This window comes from Cricetulus griseus, chromosome 5 (assembly GCF_003668045.3).
Source record: "Cricetulus griseus strain 17A/GY chromosome 5, alternate assembly CriGri-PICRH-1.0, whole genome shotgun sequence".
NCBI lineage: Eukaryota > Metazoa > Chordata > Mammalia > Rodentia > Cricetidae > Cricetulus > Cricetulus griseus.
Window position 1 is genome coordinate 120,385,461 of NC_048598.1, and position 18,543 is coordinate 120,404,003.

General features: G+C 46.3%; 2 protein-coding genes across 3 annotated transcripts in view; one reads left to right on the top strand and one right to left on the bottom strand.

Moving 5' to 3' along the window:
* Dpf3 (double PHD fingers 3) overlaps positions 1 to 18,543 on the top strand; it is a 276,886-nt gene that overhangs the window by 148,553 nt on the left and 109,790 nt on the right. For both annotated transcript variants that reach the window (XR_003485948.2, XM_027418438.2), the window contains exons 4-5: positions 10,097 to 10,224; positions 17,039 to 17,134. Coding sequence is in view for 1 of the 2 variants with exons in the window: in XM_027418438.2 (XP_027274239.1) it covers positions 10,097 to 10,224; positions 17,039 to 17,134 (224 nt within the window). In the remaining variant the exon portion in view is untranslated. The remainder of the gene's footprint in view (positions 1 to 10,096; positions 10,225 to 17,038; positions 17,135 to 18,543) is intronic.
* On the bottom strand, positions 2,382 to 3,182 carry LOC103162140 (60S ribosomal protein L7a-like). Its single transcript, XM_035445273.1, has one exon. It carries the CDS (start codon positions 3,174 to 3,176, stop codon positions 2,382 to 2,384), a length of 795 nt encoding a protein of 264 aa, XP_035301164.1. The 5' UTR covers positions 3,177 to 3,182.

The following is an 18,543-nucleotide window of genomic DNA, read 5'->3' on the forward strand; positions in this document are numbered from 1 at the left end:
ACAGGTTTGCTATGTGGGGAAGCCCCCCTTGCTTGAGGACCAGGGGACTCCTGCCCACTGCAATCTGGATGGCTCTGACAAGGAGAATCTAAGGTCCTTGAGGACAGAGCTTTGTCCCTGTTCTCCAGCTCCCTTCCAGCACAGGCTTATCTTGGGGCTCTGTATGTAGTATAGAACCTCCTAACCAGTCTTCCCATTTCTGTCCCCACCCCAATTCAGGGAGGCCGTTCCTATATAGGCATTATCCTGCTATCCTTTGCTCAGAACCTCCTGTGGCTTACCCTCACATCAGGGTGGAAGCGGGTATTCTTGCGGCCACCTATGCAGCACTTAAAAGTCCCTATAACTCTGAGCTGCCCTCCTGTGAGTCCCGGACTCACTGTGTGTGTTCCAGGCAAATGGCAGCTTCAGGGCACACGCACAAATGACCCTCTGCCTGTGATGTCTTTGTGTGGACATCAGAGCAGGCCCCTTCTCACTCCTCTTCCAGGTCTATGCTCTCCTGGCCATGTTTAAAAGGATCTCTGCCCTCCTATCATGCCACATGCCACTTTCCCTGCCGCGCTCTGTCTTTTCTCCAAGCACCAATGACCAACTGTCAGACTGCAGACTTCACTCACTCATTTCTTATATTCCTCCTCACACATATCATCTCTTCTGAACTTGAATGTAAGTTCCATGGAGGACTTTTCCCTCATCCACAGCTGTGTCCCAAGTACCTGGGACAGCCCGGTACTTAGTAAGTACACAGCCCTATCTGTCAAATAAACAAACAGGCAGGGTGCCTTCTACTGTGCTGCTGTTGTCTCCTCCACAGCTGCAGGCTGTACCTGCCCTGGCATTGGGGCAGGGCCCATGTCTCTGCTTGGAGCTGTGTTCATTCTCCACATCTTCTGTCTGGTGACCTGAGAGTGTTGGGAGGTAGGGAGTTTGGGCCGAGGAGCCCAAGAAGAGGGAGGGTAGAAGAGGAGGAAAGAAGGGAGCCCAACTCTGGACCATCTACAGGGCTCAGATCTTTTACAACTGCTGTCTCATTTGGTCCTTAGCAACAGTGCAAGTTGGGCTTTGTTCTCTCAGTTTTACAGATGAGGCATTCAAAGTGAACTCTGTGGTTTAGGGTAGTAGAACTGAGATTTTATCCCCCAAATAGCCAGTTGCTTCAACCCCTTTGAACTGCATTTTACTTATTTACAGTCAGGATCTCATGGAGTGCAAGCTAGCCTTGAACTTGTGGTGTAGCCAAGGATGGTCTTGAACTCCTGATCTTTATAAGTGTGGGTAATCACATCCATTTTGTATTGTACTGGGTATGGAGCCCAGGGTTTTGTGCATGCTAGGCAAGCACTCTACCAACTGAACTACAACCCCACTTCTGAACTATTATAGTTATAACTGTTCCAAGCTTTATAAAGGTATATTTAGAGTGGAGGGGGGGTGGGGAGACCATGGGATTGTGTCTGTGTGTGAAGTACAAGCGTGTGTGTGTGTGTGTGTGTGTGTGTGTGTGTGTGTGTGTGTGTGTGGTGTGATTCTGGAGATTGAACCTAGGGCCTTGGGTATGGTATGCAAGTGCTCTAGCAGTGAGCCACATTCCCACCCAACCTGATGTTTGATATATAGGGATGCTGTAAAATGATTCGATAAGACTCATGAACATGTCTATCACCTCATATAGTTCATTTTTTTTTGTGGTGAGAACACTCAGATCTACTCCTTCAGCAATTTTAAGTACAATGCATTATTAATAAGCAGTTACCATGCCATTCCACAGATCTCCAGAACCCGCATTCGTCCTATCCGAAACCTTGTAATCTTCTCCAGTGGGTCCTACACACCCTGGGAAATGTCTCCTCCACCCAGCCTATTGCCACCATGATGCCTCTCTCTGCCTTCCTGTGCCGCAGTCCTTACTCATCCTGTGGGCTGGCCTAGCAGTGACTTCCTTTGATATCATGGATGTTTCTTTGTGCCTCAGGTCTGTGGAATTGCTTCTCTGCAGCACTAGTCTCAAATTCTAGAACTTGCTTACCTTAGTGCCTCCTTAGAGGAGTGTCGGCAGGTGCAGCAGGAGCCACTGGGGGAATGATGGTTCTCTTGTGTAGGTATCTTGGGATTCTAACACTAGCTGTAAAGGGCCTGAGGGCTGCAGCCTGGGTGACAGATTCTCAATGAGAACCTCATTTATTTTAGGCTTTATGAGTCATAAACCAGGAAGTCAAATGCAGCCAAGAAAAGGTCTTCCTAGGGAACCAACAGATGGATTCTTGGGCCTGCCACCCTTGCTGGAAATCAGGTCTCTGGTCCCTATCCTTTATCTTTTTTTTTCTTTTTAAAGTTTGTAATTATGTTGATGTACAGAAAACTTAGCAGTGAGTATACATTTAACTCAGTTTAGTGGTGAGTTCTTCGGCCTTTGCCTTTTCCAGCTTGGCAATTTGAGCCACAGATTTAGGACCCAGGACATTGCCTCCCCAGTGGCAGTGGATCTCATCATATCTGTCATTGTAATTGATCCTAATAGCTTCCACCAGCTTAGCCAGAGCACCCTGGTCTTCCGAGTTAACCTGTGTGAAGGCAACAGTGGAGAATATCTTCCTGTGGACCAGCCGCCCCCGCCTGGCCTTTCCCTTGATGATGCAGTAGGGGCCCCCCATCTTCTGACACAAGGCAGGCAGGAAGACCACCAGCTCAATGGAGTCTACATTGTGGGTGATCACCACCAGCTCCAGATGAGCCTTCTTCTTCTCCATCAAGGTGGTCACTGTTTGAAAGACAGGTGACCTCTTAGTTGGGACATCTCCTTTGCCAGCAGCTTTCTTTTCAGCACGGGCCAACAGCCTTTGCTTCTTCTCCTGCTTTGTCTCTGGCCTGTACTTGTGGGTAAGCTTAAGCAGCTGGGTAGCTGTTTGCTGGTCCAGGGCCTGGGTGAACTGGTTAATGGCAGGAGGTACTTTGAGACTCATATAGAGAATGGCCCTTTGCCGCTGCAGCTGAATGTAACGGGGCCATTTGATGAAGCGTGTGAGATCTCTTTTGGGCTGGCTGTCCTGCCCAATGCCAAAGTTGTTAGGCCTTTTCTCAAACAAAGGATTCACCATCTTTTTGGCCTCCTGTTTCTTCATGATGGTGTGGGTTGGGGCCACCCTCTTCCTCTTAGCCTTCTTTTCCTTGGGCATCTTGCTCGGCTGGAAAAAAGACCCTCTCCCTTATCTTTTCCCTTTTGCTCTATAAGCCTGAGAGTCTGCTAGGGATAAATAAAATCCCGATTTTGAAGCTCCTTGCTCCTTGGTGTAAGTTGATGTATAAATCCAAGGACATATGATGAGCTTAACTCCTCAAAATAATAAGCACCCAGAAGAGAAAATGGCACATTTGTATTTTTAAAGAAAAACTAGAGACGGGCATTAAAAAACAACCATGACAACAAAAACCCCTGAGTACTCACATGCTAGCAGGAGATTTTTTTTTTTTGCTGTTGTCTGTGGGCTCTCTCCTCCCCCTTTCTGTACCATGACTCTATCTCCAGGCCCCTGTGTCAGAGGGAGCCCATGATGGATAGACGGATGGATGCGCCTTGTCGGGGTGTTTCACCACAATTTCCCTTGGGGCAGCCTGTCTGTTGGCAGAGCCCAGCCTCCCGAAAGATGGTATCTCTTGCAAACTCGACAGCTAACAGACAGCTTCTCTCTTTGTATATTTCCCCAAAGAAGACCTGTCTTAATCTGTTTTTTTTTACAGCATATTTTATTATAATCTATATATGACTTGCAGGTTCCCAGTCTTCCATCCTTAGCCTAATAATGAAGGAGAAGGAGTCAGAGGCTCAGGGAGCCTGTGACATCCAAGGCGTTTGCATTTTTAAATGACCTGGGATTTAATTACTCACTCTACTCCCATGTCGTACTTTCAGACTCATCTTGCCTGCATCCTGTTAATGAGCTCAGTGGCTCCAACGACCCAGTGGAAGCTTTTCTTTTGGTGCATTGGGTGGCAGGCTTAGGGCACCTGTGTCAAAAGCTCATGGCTTTGATCTGCACCCGAGAGGATGGCTGTCCTGTCCGGAGCCTGGGGAGAAGCCACAGTGCTTTTTTTTTTTCCTCCTCTCCTTTTATTTGTGGCATGTTTTATTTCTTTTCTTCTTTGACTTCCTATGCTTCAATCCTTGTTTGTCTAAGAGGTTTTTTTCCTTTCTTATTTGGAAACCGATTTGCTCCGGTTTGCACAGAAGCTGTCTCTGGTGTGATGGATCGTGCTGGAAGTCACCCAAGGAGTATCTCTGTTCCCAATTATAAGTGGAGGCAGAGCTGCCTCCGGGTCCCAGGGAGGTGGCTGGCTTGGGTGACAGCTGCTGCCACTCTGGAGAGAGTAACGATCCATAGGTTCATATCCATGCATATAAAATCAGGCAGATTTAAAGATGAATTGTGTGTGTGTGTGTGTGTGTTGGTCAATTTTCTTTTAATGCTCAATGTTTGATGGTTCCTGTTGGTTATGTGGTCTCCAACTTGGTGTGAGGTTAAACAAGAGAAGCTTTTTAAAGAGTCACTGGATCCTGTATCCAGATGAGCCACATTAGAAGAAAATTGAATCAGTGACATCCCCAAGGGCTCCCAGGACTGTGTGAAGTATGTATATTGTGGGAGAGCTTGAACCTGTCACCTTTCTCCTTGATGTGCTCTGGGACCCCCCTGCGGTTAGGAGGCAGAGAATGTACCCTCTTCTGGGTTGTCTGGGGGTGGGGTGGGGTTAGCCTTGCATTCTGACTAGGCAAGTCTTACCCACAATGCTTTGCAAACAGGGTTTGTCAGAGGTTAGCCTGAATACTGCTCTTGGAATGGTACTCCACTGGGCATTAAGCAGGCAACATTAAAGCCATGTTTAAATTCTGTCCACTTACTGAAAGCAAAAATCTCCCTAAGCGTTTCTTTTAATGCTGTAGAGTTGCTCTGTCCAGTGGGGTAGCCACTAGCCCCATGTGGCTTTGGAGCCCTCATCTGAATTTAGATGTGTTATAAGGGGAATCATACCAGTGAGGTCTAAGAGTGTGGAACATCACATCAGTTTTCAGATATTAATTTCATATTGGAATGGTAGTATTTTGGATAGAGAAAATGTGAAACTTAATTCACCTGTTTCTTGGCTTTTTAAAACAAGGCAACTAGAAAATTTAGAATGGTACAAATAGCTTTTATTGGATTTCTATTGGACCATTAACATCAGTTATTAAAATTTTGGTGATAATAACTTAGAGCATTTGTGGGGCACTTAAACTGTCCCAGGTTCTTTGCATGTATCACCCAATTTTTTTAAATTTAATTTTTTATTTAATTTTTACAAATTATAATTTCACAGGTCAATCCCTTCTCCTCTCTCTCCCCTCCCCCCAATCCCCCACCATCCCCTTCCCCCCTCCACTCCCCATAGAGGGTAGAGCCTCCACAGGGCCCCCCAAATTCCACAACATCATCCTGGGCCAGGCCTAGGCCCTCCCCCATGTGTCCCAGATGAGAGCATCCCTTCACGTGGGATGGGCTCTCAAAGTCCCTTCTTTTTTTTTTTCATTCATTTATTTAGCTCATAAATAAAGTCATGCACAATTATGATACACAACACAGTATGTTCACAATGGCATGGCTAAATTAAACCAATGAACATGTTATATCACACATATTCATCATTTTTGTTTTGAGAACACTTAAAGTATACTGTCTCACAACTTTTAAAATACAGCATATTGTTATCAACCATATTTATCATGCTCTCAGTAGACCTCAAGACTTCACAGAGCCCATGCCTCTTGTCCAACTGCAGTTTTATATCCTTAAACCAATCGTTTCCCCATTGTTAAAAAACCCACATTGAAGCCTAATAGCCACTCTAGTTTTAAAAAACATCAATATGTCTCATTTGCCATGGTGTTTCACACTAAATTTTGGGGTGGATATTTTTGGAGTTTCTTTATACATACTACCTTGTTTGATTTTTTTCTACTTTTTTTTTTTAAGATTTTATTTGTTATGTATACAATGCCCTATTGCATGTATGCCTGCAGGCCAGAAGAGGGCACCGGATCTTATTATATATGGTTGTGAGCCACCATGTGGTTGTTGGGAATTGAACTCAGCACCTCTGGAAGAGCAGCCGGTGCTCTTAACCTATGAGCCATCTCTCCAGCCCTACTTTATTTAATGCTTTATTTATTTTTATTTTATGTGCACTTTGTTTTATCTGCGTGTGTGTCTGTGTGAGGGTGTCAAATCACTTGGAGCTGGATTACAGACAGTTGTGAGCTGTCATATGGGTGCTGGGAATTGAACTCTGGTCTGCAAGAGCAGCAAGTACTCTTAACCACTGAGCCATTTCTCCAACCCCTACCTTGTTTGATTCTTATACCAACACTATGAGGCACATACCTGTATCACCCTGTGTAGCTCATCAACAGAGATTTAGGCTAAGAAACTACTCCAGGAAAGACTAACCAGGGTTTGACTTCAGGTCTGTTTGAAAATGAAACTATTTGAGCCAGTAAAATATTTTGGCAATTAGGAGATTGTCATGCCACTCAGTCAGTGTGGTCTAAAGTCCCTTTGGCTCTCTGTGCTTTGCTTTCCTCCTGAAGGGACTGGACTCCAGGTGTTACTGGTTCTCCCCTGGAGCCCTTTGCATGCCAGGAACCCTGCATGCATTTCACTTCTTGATTCTTATCTTGTGCATGCCAGTTAAGGAGGACCGAGTGTAGAGTGAGTGATGAGAGGCAAGATGGAGGCATGCTTTGCAGGTGAGGAAGAAAGAGCTGCAGGAGGAAGAAATTCACAGCCCATGGGAAATTCTGCACGGGTTGCCGGGGAGGTTGGAGAGCTCTTGAGATTTTCTCAAAGAGCTCAGCACCATGCTGCAAACTGCCAGCAGCCTTAGCAGAGATGTGCCTCTCATCCTGAAATCTGAAGTCCACAGGGAGGGTCTAGGAATGCAATGGGAATACACGAAGCTTTGGAAAGAAACCTTCCCTCTTCCTAGGAAGAGAGAAGGGGCTGGTGGAAGAGCCCTTTTAGCATGATTAGGCTGGGAGTGTACGGAGTTAAAGGCTGGACTTTGCCCCTCTCCAGTCCTGTGATAAATAGGAAGCAGGCTCTAAACCTCCCCACCTGAGCTGCCTCATCTGTAAAATGGGTTACACCTATGCTCTTCCTTGTAAAGGGGATTTGGTGGCATCTGGCTTTCTTGCCTGCCCTTGGTGAAGTTGCTTACCTTCTCTGAGCTAGAGTGACTTTCTTATAAAAGGAGATGGAATTGGATTAGATGACAGGACTTTTCCTGCTCTAAAACATGGTACCATTCTGGAAATTGGACACATTTATTGTCAGGAAGGCTAAATGATAAATTCACATGTACACATAATATTATTTTGAGGGCTGGTGACTAGCTGCTTGACTGAGGACAGTGCACGAGGCAGGACACCTTAGTTATTTGGGATTAGACATTTGGAAGACTTTTCTGACTAGAGAGAGTAATGACATCACAGAGGGCTCATGGAAGCATACTGTTGTTGATTCTGACTCTCAACTCAACTGTAACGCTATCACGCATGCCTTCCCCAACTCTGAAGTAGCTGCCCCTCACCATTTACCTTGGTAGCACCTGGGACAGTTTATAACTGGATCTTTATTTTCCATGTAACATTTTGTAGCTGTATCTTTAAGTCATTCAAAGACAGGGTTCTGCCATTATTTCTTCACTTCCTATGTCTCTAGTTCCAGCACAGTGGTTGTCACATGACAGGTGCTCAATAGATATTAATTGGTCAAATAGACGATGGTAGAATTTCACTGATGGTTGATCCAGTGGTTGTGTTTTTTAAAATTACATGTATGTATTTGTGTGTGTGTGGGTATGTGTGAGACATGGCTTATGTGTGGATGTCAGAGGACAACCTGTGACTGAACTCAAGTCATCGGGCCTGGCAGCAAGCACCTTTACCCATGGAGCCACCTTGCCAGCCCAGGCCGTGCTTCTCGATGGGTATACACCCCCTCCCCCATCGCTTTCTGCAAAAAAGTTCTCAGAAGAGACCTCGGATACCTTTTGCTGGGGGCTGGCTGCTCCCAGGCTTATTTCTTCAGTTTTAAGGACGCAGCAATGGTCTTCTGTCAGCCTGTGTGCTTTGGTGGAGGAGATGGAAGCAGCAGGTGGCATTCCAAAGGAGTCTGGAGAGAGCCTGGAGGAACAGGCTGTGGCGGAGCCATCTGTTTCCATTTGCCCTCCTAGATCCCCCTTGTCCTTATTCTGCTCTGTGCCTCGGAAAAAGCTGACCTAGGTGGGCCACATTGGCAGAGCCCATTGCCCACCGGCTCTGGTTTGAAGCTGGCCAATTCGAGAGGACATGGAAGATGAGAGGAGACAGAGCCATGCATTGGTTCCTGGGTTGCCCAGGCTTTGAGTTCCTACGCTTCAAGCCCCAGTCCCTGTGTAGGACTTCGGAAAGGACCCCCTGCCCCCCCCCCCCCCGCCCCCGTCCCTCTAAAGCAGCAGCAGGATGGCTCCCCTGGCTTTACTCACTATTCCTCATTGACTCCCTTTGTCCTTCCACACTTCTGTCAGTGAGCCCTACTTTAAATTCTTGATTCGCCCACATGAATGAGAGATTGATTTCACTTGGTTGTTCTTGTGACCACCTTAGCTGGTGGGGACCATCCATCTAATTCCCCTCCTTTTCTCTCCTTCCCCCTCTTTCTCTCTCTCTAACCCCTCCCCCATGGTGTGTTTTGTATAGGTGAGGTCTGGGATCAAGGAGAGATTGGAGGAAAATTATATAGTAGACTAAAATACCAACTAATACCTTAGTTTTCTGTTCTTAGAAAAAGTTAAAATTCTCTGTCAAGAGTTTGAGGAGCACTTTGGGTTTGGGGAGCATCTTAGGGAAGAGTTAGAAGATCACTTTGGTCTCTCTCAGGAGCAGGCTGCCTCCAGTCCTATCTTTGCTTTACTGGCCCAGTTTGTTAGCCTTCCGTGACTATAAGAGAACACCTGATATATTAACCTGCAAAGAGAACAGTTTATTTTGGCTTACAGTTTTCAAGATGCTATTCCCTAGCCAGGAAGACCCAGTTTTGGGACTTCCGCAGATGTCAGCGGTGGAGAGTATGTATCTGGAGCAAACTGCTTGCTTCGTGACTGGAATGAGAGAAGAGAGAAAGACCAGGTTGGGCAGTCCCTTTCATGGGTATAATCCTAATAATTTAAGGACATTTTCCACTAGTACCCATATCCTAAAGGCCCCTCCATCTCTCAATAGTGCTACCCTGAGAGCCGAGCTTTAAACACATGAGCGTTGAGAGCAATGGGAGTTTCTGTGTCCAAACTATAGCAGCCATTGACTCACAGGTCCAGCAATGTAACTCCTAATGTGTGTAGAGAAATGCCCTACAATCCTACTTTACTGATTTCTCCAGGTTTGGGAGCACTGGAACTCTTCCTACAGTTTTCTTGGGCATGGCAATGGTTTTCTACTCTGCTGCTCTGGCATCTGTTGGACATTACTGTCATTCCTTTCCCATTGCTTTGGGGTCTCTGCTTCCCCTGTGAGTTGATGTGAACAGCCTCTCTGAGGCTGAGAGCTTTCTATGGAACAAAGCAGAGCTGGGCAGCCAGCACAGCCAAGACCTTGAAGACAATAGGAATCAGACATTGCTGTTGTGCTTAACCATTTGCAAAAAACCCTGTGGTCCTGGGCTCTGTTATTCTTCTTTATAGATGGGGAAATAGACTCCAGGCTCCTTGGGCGTCTCACCCTAAGTTATACCCCAAGAATGGCAAAAGCCGGGCTGAGACCCAGGCAGTCTGATCCTACCTCTAGAGGGCACCCTCTCTGTTCTGCCTCAGTTTGCCCCAGGGAGTGGGCAGGATTGAGCTCTTCTCTGGGACTGTGTGTGCACTGGTGGAGAAGCTGAACCTAACCCCAGTGTTCCATGGTCCTGTTCATCAAGAGGAGATGACATAGGCCATTTGAGAGCTACCTAAGAATTCTGCATGTTCCCCAAGACTATCTTGTCTCACCAACTTCTGGTGACTGACCTGTCTGTCCATGTTGGTTTTACAGAAGTAGAGCTGCCCCTGAAGAAAGATGGCTTCACCTCTGAGAGTACCACGCTTGAAGCCCTTCTTCGTGGTGAGGGAGTGGAGAAGAAGGTGGATGCCAGAGAGGAGGAAAGCATCCAGGAAATACAGGTACCCTGCACCTGCCACAGAGCCCCTTAGCATCACCACCTGGTCCCTCCTTGCCTTCTAGGGGCAGGGCTGCCTCTGTGTCATGAGGTCCTTGTGACACCATTGCCAGGAAGCTTAGAGCTTCTTTTGACTGGAAAGCATCCCTCCAGCCCAGGAAAAAAAACATTGTTCCCTCCACTCTGTTCCCTGGTTTCCCTGTGTCTGTACTCAAAAGGTATCTCCTGAGCCATTTGAGCACCAGGTATTGTGCTGAGTCCCAAAGACATAACGGGAACAGGATAGACTGAGTCCTTGCCTTTGTGGAATGAGCAGCCCATCATTTAGACTTAAGAGTTGGGGCCTCTGCTTCATCTCTGCCCCTTACACCCCAGTCCGAGCTCCAGCTCACTAGATCTCTCAGCCCCTGCCAGCACCACCTACCCATCCTACAAAGCCAGCCTGGTCACTCCCTCAGGCAGGGGCAGTTGCTTTGGTCTTCATGCGTCCACTACCCTCTGTGTATAACACCTGCAAAACTCTTAGATACCCTTGTGATGGTGGGCACCTACCATTGCTCATTCTCAGTATATCTCTGATCCCTGTTATCTAATACTCAGTGAGGTACAGAGCATTATAATAATATTAGTTAATCGTGATATCATATTATTAATAATGAAATATAATTAAATTATATCTTGATTAACTTGTATATTAAATTTTTATATTCTATGTCATACATCTCATATTCATTCATTTTATATTCAATTTGACATTTAATTTGATTGGTTCACTAATTTGTTAAAATCTTCATTAATAACAGTAATAATAACAATAATAATAAATAGCATTTTGCTGCTTTATAAACACGTGTGTGTCAGGGACTGTGGTGTGTTCACTGTGACACTCTCAGTCCTTGCGCATGCCAACATGGAGTTGGCTGTCCATAAAGATGCCGGGTGCATCTGAGTCTGTCTTCCTCTGCCCTTTTAGTGGGAAGATAAACGGTCAAATCTTTTCCACTTATTTGCCACCATCTGATATATTTGCCTCTGATTTTTCCACAAGCTGTAGCCCTCGTGGAGATGCTTGCTGGTTTGGACTTGGCAACCCCGGGCTCATCTTTGATGCTCCTGTCTGTTTCACACCCAGCATCCCATGTTTCAGCAATGCTGTCCGCAGTGTCATTAGGAGGAATCAGTGTCCCATATCCCATTGTCCCATATATCCATCCCTCTTGCTGCCTTGGTCATCCCACCCTTGTCCCTGATTGGAGCTCCTGATTGCCTTCTCAATGGTTTCTCCACTGATGCCCCAGAAAAATTTTAAAACATAGATCTCTTTAAAAACCTGTGATTTTTAGGCTCATAGCAAACCGGAAAGTAAAGGGATTTCTCACCTCCCCTATCTCCCCAAGCTTAACCTCTCCCATTGTCAACATTGTCCACATTTGTTTCCATCGGTGAGCTGCCTTCAAAGGGGCTTTCTCTCACAGAATCCACAGTTTATGTTAATGTTCACGTTTGGTATGCCACATGACATGCTGTGTGCTTGGACAAATGCAAAATGCTATGACTTCTCCATGCATAGTGTAATACATGTAAATTTCATTGCCCTAAACCAACTGTGCCCTGCTACTCATCCCACTCCCAGCCCCCAGATACAACTGTCTCCCCCACCCCCATAGTCTAGCTACACAGGGAGCCTTTGCAGATTGGCTTCTGTCACCAAACACACACATGGACTCTTCCTCCACAGCTTTTCATGATGTCGTAGCTCTGAGAAGACTGACGACCAGAGGGGAAGGAACCCCTTCTATGGCTGCTCACACCTGAGTGAAAACAAGGGCCTCTTGCCTCTCTCAGATGGCACAGGCCCTGGTTGTTTGCTTTGTGTGGGAAGCCCTTCCCTAGACATGGGTGGCGGGCTCTCATCTCACCTTTGGGTGCCTTGACCGTTGTGATTAATGCCATACCCTGCACCATCTCATTCCAGTATTCTGCTTTTCTTATTTCTTGTCATATTGTGCTTATTACCATCTAGTATTCTTTGGATTTTATTTTTTGTGATTATTTGTTCTCCCGGTGAAATGTAAACCCCCACAGGTAGGAACCCTTTGACTACCTTCTTCACGAATACACCTTAAACACACATGCCCAGCTTCATACATAGGCGCACAGTAAATGTTTGCTTGAGTGGATGACTGGGGGCCTTGATTCTGATCCTCCCTCTGTCCCACATGCCCTGCTGTCCTAAGTAAGCTCTGCTTCTGTCACCTCCTTCCTAATATATCTGTTGCTTCCACTAAATAAGTTCAGCATGGTAGCCATGGGCTTCTTGGGCATCTCCTTTCTGCTCTTGGCTAGCATTCAGACTCAGTGTCTCTTCTTCCTCAGCCTTCTGAACCTCTGGTTTATTGTGTTTTCTTCCATCCATAATAATTCTATTCAGTGGTTAGGCCCAGCCCTGGCACCACCTTTCCCATCAACCCTTTCTTGGTCCCTCATAACCAGAGTAGACTCTTTCTATCCTAGGAGTTTGGGACACTTACCACTTTCTTCTTTGTGTGTGTGTGTGTGTGTGTGTGTGTGTGTGTGTGTGTGTGTGTGTTTAGCTAGTTATATATTAGTCCCTGTGTTTGGAGCTGCAGAGTTTGAAGCAAGGTGCGTCATCTCTGTATGACCCCACTGCCCTGTTGTTAGTATTTTTTGCTCCATTAGTGTACTTTGATGGAATCAGTGATTTATACAGAGCCAGTACCCAGAAGCCTGAATACCTAGTGACATACAGCCTCTCTCCTGTAAAGCTGGGAGCAAGTCTGAGCTGCTTTCACGTAGCTCTGGGCCAAGAAACATGTTGTCACTGTATCGCCTTCATTGCATCAGGCCTGGGGTTGGCAGTGTGGCCACAGCATGGGACTGCACTGTCTAGGTTGTATGAAACTGAAAGTAGCCCACTTGAGTTTAAGTTCTTATTGACTTTGCATTGCAAAACTACATATATGATAAATGGACTATGTACTTTTTTGTTCATCTTTACTCATTAATTCATGTATGCATTCTTTTGAACAGGGACTGGGGTGCTGGGGGCTACTCGAATTTGAGTGTATCACACAGCTAGAAAAACAAGGGAACAGACAAGAGAATTAGAGTAAAGGGGTAAATGAAGGCCAGCAGGAGGAAGCAGTGTTAGAGGGCAGAGCGTAGGCAGTGCGCTAAGGGACATGGGTGTAGCCACAGTCCTGTGGGATGACGGGAACCAACAATGTCAGATCATTGGAGTGACAGCTCTGAGACAGGTCAGTGCCCATCTTGCCCAGTGAACAGATAGAAGGCCCCGTGGTCAGAGTAGAGTGGTGGGGGTGGGGGGAGCAGGCTAGGTGGGCGGAAGCCAGATCCCTCAGGCCTTAGGAGACCTAGTTGTGGCTCTTATGGCTTCATGTGAAATGAAAAGGAAGCCATTTGGAGGGTTTTGACCAGGGCAGGCAATGAGTTTAGATTTCTTAATGATTCCTCCCCTTCCTGCCCTGCATGGAGAGGAGATGGTGTGGGGACAGCGGTCAAACTGAGCAGTTAGGAGATGTCTTCCTCTCTCCCTCCCTCCCTCTCTCCCCCTTCCTCCCTACTTCCTTCCATTCTTTCTTCTTCCCTCTTTCCTGTTAAAAACAAGCACAAATCATTGTCACAATTACAATAAAGTTTATTTAGAGTAATAGCAGGGAAAGTTATTTTCAAATGTATCTATTTTTCAGATGTCTGTGGACAGGGGCTGCCAGTATGTAACAGGGGGGTTAGGAGGGTGTCAGTTATGTTGGATGTCCCTGTCCTTTAATCCTACATCCTGACTCTTCTCAGCTTCTTGAGTCCCAGCATAGCTTTGTTTGTTAGGAACTCCTGACTCCTCCCATGGAACAAGTTGGGTAAGTTGGGTAGACAAGCTTCTGGAGTTAGGGCTGTATGGCAGGAAATGACAACACTTGGGGTAGTGTATGGCAGAGGACCGTGTTTTGGAGTTACAAGCTGATGTCAAGTGGGATGGAAAGTCAGAGAAGTCAGTTTGGTCCTGGACCAAGAAACCATAAGACATGTAGGGACCTGCCCAGTGGCCTTCATCTGTTTTTTTCCTTCCAGCCAAGAATCCATATTGTGTGAAAACATTCCCTATCATGAAATATTACAGGGGCATCAGAAATGTACTGAGATGCTAGAGGTAATGGCCTTTGGATATCAGCAGTTGGAACTTGCTGTGTTTAAATGACATCAAGACCTGGGACGTTTGTAAAATACAGTCAACAGTGGTAGTCACAGTGGCACTTTGTGTTCATTCTACGATTTTTACCCAAGTGGTAGAACATCTGATCTGCCCTTGCCTGGCTTGACCAGTGACACCTTTTTAAGGTCAGGAAACCAAAAGTCTTGCTCTGGACCCTGGTCAACATCTTCTAGCTATGGGCCAGAGGCTGTGTCCAGCAGACAAGGACATTTTTCTTTGATGTTGAAGGTTGGCTGAGCTGTCTGTAAGTGCTGTGACTCAGTTAGGGTTACTATTTCTGTGATGAAACATCATGACCAAGACTACTTGTAGAAGAAAAGATTTAATTGGGACCTTGCTTACAGTTTCAGAGGGTGAGTCCATGGTCATCATGGCAAGCAGTGTGTCATCAGCAGGCAGGCATGGTGGTGGCGCGGTAGCTGAGAGCTTACACCCTGATGCACAGGCAGAGAGAGAAGGAGTGGGCCTGGTATGGGCTTTCGAAACCTCAAAGCTTACCCCCAGTGACACACTTCTTCCAACAAGGCCACACCTCCTAATGCCTTCTAAACAGTTCAACTAACTAGTAACCAAACATTCGGATATATGAGCCTATTAGGGTCATCCTCATTCAAACCACAATATGCTACCAGCTGCTGAGAAGTCATGAGACATGTTTTGTGTTCTGTGGAAGGACTGGGTGACCAGCAGTAACCTAGAAGATGAGACTAGAGTGTGATGTTCTGGTAACTACCTCTTAGACTTTCTGTTTTGAAGACAAGTTGCAGAGGTGCTATCCCAGAATTCATCTGAGCAATAATGGTGACATCAGACTGCATGGGCAGGACATATCACTTTCTAAGCCCGTTTATAGTTGGTGTGACTTCTGCACCACCATCACCACCACCACAAGCTGTATCCCTGTGCCATATGCTTATGCTAACTCTCTGGCTTCATCTTTGCCATCTTTCCCGAAACCATTGAGCACTGGTCACGCCATAATCTTTCTTCCCACCGGACAAGCCAGAGTCCCCAAACCGCTTCACCAGCTGGTCTAGAACCTTCTCTGCCCCTCCATTCACATACATAGCCCTTCTGTCAAGCTGGAAGTGTGTCTGAGCTGCTCTCATCCATTCTTTGCTTGTCTTCCACATCTCTTTTCTCTTTGTCCCAGCCTCAGCAAAGCCTCCTTTGACCTTCGGATCAGGCCAAGTTCTCAAGAGCCCCATCTCACAGCACCTTGAACTTCTCTCTCACGACCACTACAACAATGGGGCTTAGGCAGTTACATATGTTATTTAAATCCATCTTCCTCTTAGTACACTTTAAGATCTTCTTGAGGCCAGGACTGTCGCTTTTATTTTTAGCTTGGCATAGAGCCTACATGTAGTCAGCATTGGGCGCATGCTTATAGAGCCAAACAATTGCTGGTTTTTAGTTGGATAAGAAGAGGCACAAAACAATGTATCCCTCAAGGCCATGTAAGTGAGCTCATGAAAAACTCCTCCCACCCTGTGGGTCCTTGACATGGACTCTCTGGGCTCCCATTCCTTCATCTCCTGCTCCCTGGTAGCAACAGGGTCCTCCATGCTCCTTTGGCCCACTTTAGACCTGGAGGTGCACCCCTGCCTCTCCCCTTTCCTCCTGGGGAGGGAATGAAGCACTTGGATCCTTCCTGAAGTGTCTGTTGTAATGTACCTGAGAAGTCTCAGCAGCAAGGGCTGGGACATGAGTGGGAAGCTAAGCTCACCAACATGACCTTGCCCTGGTCATGGCTTTGCTGGATGACTGTGAACATTTAAAACTGTTTTCAGCCCCAGTTTATGCACCTTTAAAATGGAAACTAACTCTGTGACACCATGTTCTAAGGGCCTTATTTGAATTTATGAACTTATAGCTTGATTGTAAGTCGTTGGCTGTGATGAAATCTATTATCCCCCTCAGCCCCTGCCCTAGACAGTGTCACACATAACCTTGGCTGGCCTTAGGTTTACTATGTAATTGAGGGTGGCCTTGAACTCCTGCTCCTCCTGTGCTGGGATTACAGGCATGTTGCACTATGCCCTGATGAAAATTTATTTTTCTTAAAAACAACCCCACAGTGGATTATTATGAGCAGTATATTAACCCTGTATTTTGGCCAGTTGGACAGGAAGTTCCTTGCTTTCGTCAAGCAGGGCAGAGTTTCACAAAGGTAGAGAAAAGAGGAATGGCTTTTTAAATGCTGAGGTGGCTCTTTAGAAATAAAAGAACATGTCATATTAAAGACAGTAAGGTTTAAAAAGGCGACTTGGTCCCACATGGAAAAGTGTTCTTATGCTCTTGCCAAAAACCTCTTTTTTTGGTGGGGGTAAAAAGAGTTGAGGAAGATCAGTGTTCTGGCAAGATTTGGTTGGAAGGGGCCTACGGTCTTGCAAGAGTATTGGTTGCACTGAGACTTTCAACTTGTATGTGGGCAGCGGCAGCACCCTCGCTTTGCTGAAGAACAAAGCCCCAGGAACCCTCCCCCCACCCAACCTACCCTTTGATGTTTTTGACACTGCGTTTCATCTCTCAAGTCTTGTATTTGATTTTCTTGTTATTTTAGAGGGTGTTGGAAAATGACGAAAATGTAGAAGAAGGGAATGAAGAGGAGGATTTGGAAGAGGACATTCCCAAGCGCAAGAACAGGACCAGAGGACGGGTAAGTGGAGACAGGCCACGAGGGAGGCATTCAGGTTGCCAAGGCCCGGCAAGCTATCAGTCCCCACTGGGGTTGATTCTAGTTCCCTCCATACCTGGATAGACATTCCCCATGGTCTTACTTGGAGACTGCTCTGAGGAAAACACTGGGGAAGCCCCAGGCTGGGCTTGGCTAGAAAAGTCCAGGGCTGGCAAGAGGGAGGAGAGGAAGCAGAGGTCGCGCCGAGGGTGAGGAGAATTTTCCAAGACTCCATTATGAAAGGAGTTTCTTGTCTTGTTAATCCTGGGGTTTTTCCAGAATGACAGGCTCAGAACACCTGTCTTGGGACATGCTTCCGTGAGCAGAGAGAGTAGAAGCTGGTTAGGGAAGCAGGTGGGCTGTGGCTGATGGTCCCCTGAGTGGATTTTGCATGAACTTTAGAGGCATGTGGCCCTGAAATGAACAAGAAAGGGGTCAGAGGCAGGAATGACAGAGAGACCCTGATGGGGAGAAAGAAAACCCTGGCTAGTTCCTGACGGGGAAGGGAGCTGACCAAGGCTGTGTTTTCAGATGTTCTATTTGATTCTCCAGGGACTTGTTCAGCAAAGTGTTCTGTGATCACCTTTGGAGATGTCCAAGGGCATTGTGATAACTAGGTGGAGAGGGACCTCCAGGGGAGGACTAGGGCTCTTTACTTCAGAGTCTGCTTTTGAGTGCTCAAGGGTCTAGCTCCTATCCACTCTAAGTAGGGCCTTCCCCTTCCTATGGGTGAGAAGTCAGTGATGGTATCTGTGGGTTTGGGCCCACTGATAGTTACTGTAAGCCTGTGTTGTGTAGACAGTAGCGCCACAGAGAGTATCTACTGAGATTAGCCACTCAGGACCTGTGCTCAGTTATTAGGTCTGGGAACAGACCTTGAGCTATAATATAAGTAACTTCCTAGTGATTGTTACATGAAGTCTAGTGCCAATGGCACCGTGAGCCGAGATGCTCCCACTGGTGAAAAAAAACACAGTTCTCAGTCTGGGATGGTGCAGTTTTATCAGGCTGTTACCATCTTCATCAATTACCAGTATTTCCACCATTTTGCCAAATGCATTCTTTTTTTTTCCTGATTATTGTTTGTTGGTTTATGTGCTTGTTTCCCACTGGAGTATTTGAAAGTAGATCCTGTACATCTCATTTTATGTCTCAGTGTGTATCTCTATCAGGCATATTTATACATGACACAAATATTCTTTGTTCTAATACCTACCAACTACCCTTGCCCAGTGTATCTGCTCTATGTATGCTGACTGCCTGTTAATTATCTAGCATTTGTCAAATCAGATAGACTGGTAGTATTGCCGTGCTTATATTCAACTAACCCTTATTATGCTTATCAGGCTAGAAGTGCAATAGTAACGATACCACCAATTCACATATGCCAA